The sequence below is a fragment of the Echinococcus granulosus genome, assembly GCF_000524195.1.
Source record: "Echinococcus granulosus chromosome Unknown EG_S00287, whole genome shotgun sequence".
NCBI lineage: Eukaryota > Metazoa > Platyhelminthes > Cestoda > Cyclophyllidea > Taeniidae > Echinococcus > Echinococcus granulosus.
The window spans coordinates 6,168-8,521 of NW_020170667.1; the positions used below are offsets into that span (position 1 = coordinate 6,168).

A 2,354-nucleotide genomic window follows, 5' to 3' on the forward strand; every position below is an offset into this window, starting at 1 on the left:
AAAACTGATGTGCGTCCTCGTCAGTAGGAGCGGAAAAATAAAGCAGTCCGTGTAGTCCCTAACCAGAAGCTATGGTGATGCGAGATGTGCGAATTGTGTGAAATAGGTATGTCTACCTGAGGGGTTTTGTTTTAAGGGCATTATTGACGGAGGTAATGACCCATGATTTTAAGCACCAATTGAGGAAAGACACGTGAAACAAACGCAGCCTCTAGCCTACAGCCTCCGAATTAGAATGGCACTTCACATCTGTGGAGTGAATGACGAAGGATGCAGAATATGATGAAGCCAGTGCTTGGAGCGCTCTGCTCAGGCGGTGAACTTCATTGACGAAGGTGAATTACATAAGACAGACACTTGGTTCTGTCCTTATCTGGCTTGGCCTACAAATAAACGATTTCGCTCCCACTATTTGTGATGGCTTGATGCTACTTCTAGGTCCCATATCTTACTGCAAAGTTGGAGACCAATGGATGGTCTGGTGTAAATTGTTGACATATGATGCCTTTAATGAATGCCAGAGATTTGCATCATATTGCCTTCTTGCTTTTGGTGAAGGTTGAGGCATAGCAAATGTTGCGAGTTTGACACCAGTCAAGCCCTTATTACTATCAGTTCCGGCATTATGGATGACTGGTCGGTTTAGAAATCACTTGTGACCCCCTCCTCTCAGTTGACATTGCTATTTGTTAAAAGAATGCAAAAATATTCGAGTGCGTACTCTAGCACAATTTTGGTGAAAAGCAGAACATGAACAATTACTCTCTTCAAGTAGGTGAAAATTTTAATGCTGCAACCAACTCTGACTGGTGGAATCGTAAAATAGTACACGGTGCTCGTTGGAGAGAGTTCCCATTTGTAAATACGAAAATAGGCGATTTTTATATCCCTCGTTCCGCTGATGTGATGGAAAGGCGTGTGACTTTGAACGTGCGTTGGAGTGAGTGCGGTACATTTTGGCTCATTAAAAGTGTTGTTAGTTGAACCGGCTCGACACTACAATGCACCTCTCCATCTGTGCTCCCAATGATTTCAAAGTGAAATGACATTCCATTCTCCTGTCGCATGTACTGACTAAACGCAGAACCACCCGACCCTCATTGTGAAAGCTCTTCATCAAATGGATGCTGTAGCATTCATTTGTTCCGTGTGGACGAGTCCATATGGATATCCAGTAGATATAGATGTCTGGTGGTTGAGGTTCTTATGCCTTCGTTATTTTAACCCAGTGGCGATTGCTACAAGCTGATGGATGCATTCGCCACAACGGACCCACAACACACACAGCTCTATCGGCTATTCGCTATTCAACCTGTGCGGCACGATTTGATTTTGAGTGTAAGAGCTGGCGGTGATAATTTGATTTAAGCACTATGCGTATGCGTACACACAGGCACATATGATGAATAAATGGGAATGGGGTCGAAATTGCTCCATTTTTTTCACATAGATCACAAACCAATATAGGGTGTTTGAGGAGCCTGAAACGTTACCTGGAGGTGGGTTCTGTTCCCATCATTTTGAGTGATGGGGATGTCTTATTTGACTACCCCTGTAGTCAGTTTGTTTTTCTATGTCCTTCTTGAGGATGTATGGTGCTATGGGACTGAAAATGTTTAATGAGCAGGAACACGTTATCTAGTCCCTTTGAACATAACAATGCAGATATCGGCTGACCTCGTGATGTAGGCTTTCTCTTGATCACTGCAGATTAAGAAAAGAATAACAGTCCTTCAGTATATTCCCCTTCGATTAGCCTAACTCGATTAAGCTACGGTCACCCCATTATTTCCTAAATTTCTTTTATGATCTTAAGCCTTATACCACCCTATTGTGACTTGAAGCCGTAATGTGCAAGCAGTAGAGGCGGGAGCATAATGTTCCAGTGAAGAGGATCAGTTTGCCACAGTCACCAAAGCAACGCCTGAGTTAACATTGGAAGACATAAATTACCCTGAAATTGAAGTCGCTTCTCATATTAAACATTAAAAGGAGTGCAAAGTTGGGAGAATAGAAGATATGAACGGAGTTGCACATCATCGACGTGGAAGCTGAATTGTCAAAAGTTGGTATTCCTTACAATCAGTGGGATGTGCTCCAAATTCAACAATATGGACCCTGTCTGTGCCACTTGCGTTGCCATTAAGAGTGCTTTCCCCTTTTAATACCATTGACTTATCCAATTGAAATTGGTGGTGGTGCCTGAAACTGCGTGACACATTTGCAAAGTGCTTCACTTCTTTTGTTCTTCCCCACACTTCTCTTTAGCCCTTTTGAGGGAGAGAGAAAGGGAAAATAGAGTAACACAAATCCTCTTTGTGTCCTATGCAGTCCGGAAATAACTATCTCAGTGT

At 42.8% G+C, this 2,354-nt stretch overlaps 2 protein-coding genes across 2 annotated transcripts in view; both read right to left on the reverse strand. All coding sequences in view use genetic code 11, as the record gives it.

Annotated features, from left to right (window-relative positions):
• Positions 1–568, reverse strand: part of EGR_10862 (hypothetical protein) — a gene marked incomplete at both ends in the record, with an annotated part of 6,151 nt that extends 5,583 nt beyond the window's left edge. The window contains one exon of the mRNA XM_024500111.1: positions 453–568. Coding sequence (XP_024345474.1) covers positions 453–568 — 116 coding nt within the window. The remainder of the gene's footprint in view (positions 1–452) is intronic.
• Positions 569–1,515: 947 nt separating this feature from the next.
• EGR_10863 (hypothetical protein) overlaps positions 1,516–2,354 on the reverse strand; it is a gene marked incomplete at both ends in the record, with an annotated part of 2,596 nt that continues 1,757 nt past the window's right edge. The window contains one exon of the mRNA XM_024500112.1: positions 1,516–1,606. Coding sequence (XP_024345475.1) covers positions 1,516–1,606 — 91 coding nt within the window. The remainder of the gene's footprint in view (positions 1,607–2,354) is intronic.